The sequence below is a fragment of the Emiliania huxleyi genome (genome assembly GCF_000372725.1).
Source record: "Emiliania huxleyi CCMP1516 chromosome Unknown EMIHUscaffold_1419, whole genome shotgun sequence".
Classification (NCBI taxonomy): domain Eukaryota; phylum Haptophyta; order Isochrysidales; family Noelaerhabdaceae; genus Emiliania; species Emiliania huxleyi.
In genome coordinates, this window is record NW_005201177.1 from 4,783 (window position 1) to 7,423 (window position 2,641).

General features: G+C 67.7%; 1 protein-coding gene across 1 annotated transcript; it reads left to right on the top strand.

The window, feature by feature from the left end:
* EMIHUDRAFT_460576 (hypothetical protein) lies at positions 1–2,607 on the top strand (the record flags this gene model as incomplete). Its single annotated transcript, XM_005787501.1, has 9 exons — positions 1–310; positions 430–564; positions 637–757; positions 828–885; positions 1,072–1,134; positions 1,466–1,706; positions 1,770–2,070; positions 2,422–2,516; positions 2,593–2,607. Exons 1-9 carry the CDS (start codon positions 140–142, stop codon positions 2,605–2,607), a joined length of 1,200 nt encoding a protein of 399 aa, XP_005787558.1. The 5' UTR covers positions 1–139.
* Positions 2,608–2,641: the final 34 nt, after the last annotated feature.

Sequence of the window (2,641 nt, forward strand, 5' to 3'; positions counted from 1 at the left end):
GCATCCACCAGACTGGGGTGGGCGGCCGCGGGGACTGGGGCCACGCGGGTGGCCCAGCAGAGCGGCTGCAGTCCGAGCGGCACGGCTTCGCCGCCGCTGGCTACTGCAGCTCGAGCGGGCGGGCGGGTGGCTTAGCGCGATGGCGGCGGCGGCCTCCCGCAGCGCGGCGAGTGCACGTGTGGCGCTCGTGGCGGTGCTGCTGATGGCGTGCACGAGTCGCGGCCCGCTCGCGGACCGGCTGGCCGAGCCGGCGGGCGGGGGAGCTCCACCCTCCACCATGCAGCGGCTCGTTCAATCTCGCGGCGCCGAGGTACAGCCGAGAGATCGAGAGGTCGCCGAGAGGCCGCCGAGAGACCGCCGAGACGGTACTAGACGTGCACTACACTGCACGACACCACGACTCTGCTCAAACATCACCTCCTCTCACAGGAGCGGGTGAGGGTTCGCTTCGGCGGCGGCGGCGGCCGCACCTCTGCCGCCGCCACCGCTCTTGCGAGGACGGCGGAAGCGCCGAGCGGCTTGGTGGGGCGCAGCGCCAGCGCGGTGGCGCAGACGTGGCGGGAGGTGCGGGAGCACGCTTGCCCGGCAGAGCGCGGGGCACGATGAGTGAGCGAGGGAGCGAGTGAATTGAACTAGGTGCGCGAGCACGCCTCGCCGGCAGAGCGGGATACGATGGTGCTCCTCGCAACCGCCGCGCTGGTGACGCCGATCATGGGCACCCTCAACCTCTCGCCCGTCCTCGGCTTCCTCTTCGCCGGCATCCTCCTCGGCCCGTCCGGCCCGCGCGCCACTTCTCTTCCTGTTGTCCGAATGCGTTTCTGGCTTAGGCATCCTCCTCGGCCCGACCGGCCTCGGCGTTGTGTCGGATGTCGCCACCACGACCAAGCTCGCCGCGCTAGACGGGCAAGACGGGGAAGACGCCCACTGCGCCGCACTGCACGGACTCACTGCGCACGTACACTGTGCTCACACACTTGAGCACTCATTGAGCACACACACGCACGGGGCGCCAGGTGCACTCCCCCCCCCTCCCCCTCCCCTCCCCTCCCCTCTCCTCCCCTCCCGCCGCAGGCTCGCGGAGTTCGGCGTCGTCTTCTTCCTCTTCGAGATGGGGCTGGAGCTCGAGTTGGAGAGGCTCCAGATTCCCCGAGATTGCCCCGAGATGACCTAGGGATGACCCGAGGTGACCCGAGGTGACCCGAGGTGACCCGAGATGACCTCGAGATGACCCGAGATGACTCCGAGATGACCTCGAGATGATCCCGAGATGACCCGAGATGACCTCGAGATGACCTCGAGATGACGCGAGATGACCCGAGATGACCTCGAGATGACCTCGAGCTGACGCGAGATGACCTCGAGATGACCTCGAGATGACGCGAGGTGACCTAGAGATGAGCCGAGAGATGACTAGAGATGAGCCGAGAGACCTCAAGATGAGCAGCGCACTCGCGCTGTGTGCTAGGCTAAAGTCGGTGGGGCGCGACGCCTTTCGGCTCGGGGGCGCACAGTTCGCGCTCACCTCTCTGGTCTTCGGCGCCGTCGCCACCGCGTTCGGCGCCTCGGGGCCGGCGGCCGTCGTCTTGGGCGGCGGCCTCGCGCTCTCCTCCTCGGCCTTCGTGATCCAGCTGCTGTCGGAGAAGGGGGAGCTCGCCACCCGCTTCGGCCGCGCCTCCTTCGGCATCTTGCTCTTCCAGGACATCGCCGTATATCTCCCCCACATCTCCCCCACATCTCCCCCCCCCACCTCCGGCATCTTGCTCTTCCAGGACATCGCCGTCGTCCCCCTCCTCGTCGTCACGCCGCTTCTCGGTGGCTCATCCGGCGCAGCCCTCGGCGCCGCCCTTCGCGTCGCCGCTATCAAGAGCGCCTCGGCCCTCGCAATCATCTTCCTCACCGGGCGGCTGCTGCTCCAGCGCGTTTTTCAGCTCGTCGCGTCGGCGCGCGACCAGACCGCCTTCTTGCCGCCGTCACCGTCAGCGTTCATCGTGATGTCCACAGCCTCCCAGCCCCCCTCCAGCTCAGTCCCCTTCCCGCTGCTTGATCCAACCCTTGGCCCTCTGATGTCCGGTGCAGCACATGTACTCTTGGTGTGTGTGCTGTGGGCCCTCCTTGTCTCTGCAATAGACCGTGTGAGGTAACACCTACCTACCCACCTACCTACCTCCCCAGCCCTCCTCCGCCTCCTTCACCTACGCGCGTGCACCTCTCCTCTTCCCTCCCTCTGATCTGCCATTGCTGCCGTGGCCAGGCGCGTGACCAGACCGCCTTCCTCGCAATCACGCTGCTGACGGTGCTCTCGATGTCAGCCTTCACGCAAGCGCTGGGCCTGTCCGACACCCTCGGCGCCGTCCTTGCCGGCGAACCGCCGGGCCTGTCTCGGGCGCCTTCTCGGATGCCCTCTCGGAGCTCTGCCTGAAGGCGCGTTCCTCGCGGGGGTGCTGCTGGCCGAGTCGAAGTACCGGTACCAGATCGAGGCGGACATCGCCCCCTTCCGCGGCCTCCTGCTCGGCCTCGTTGTTCATGGGCCACCCGCTTCTCCATCGACCTGCCCCCCCCCACTGACCAGCTCGCTGCTGGTCTGCTGCTTAGGCCTCTTCTTCGTGACCACCGGCTTCTCCATCGACCTGCCCCCCCCACT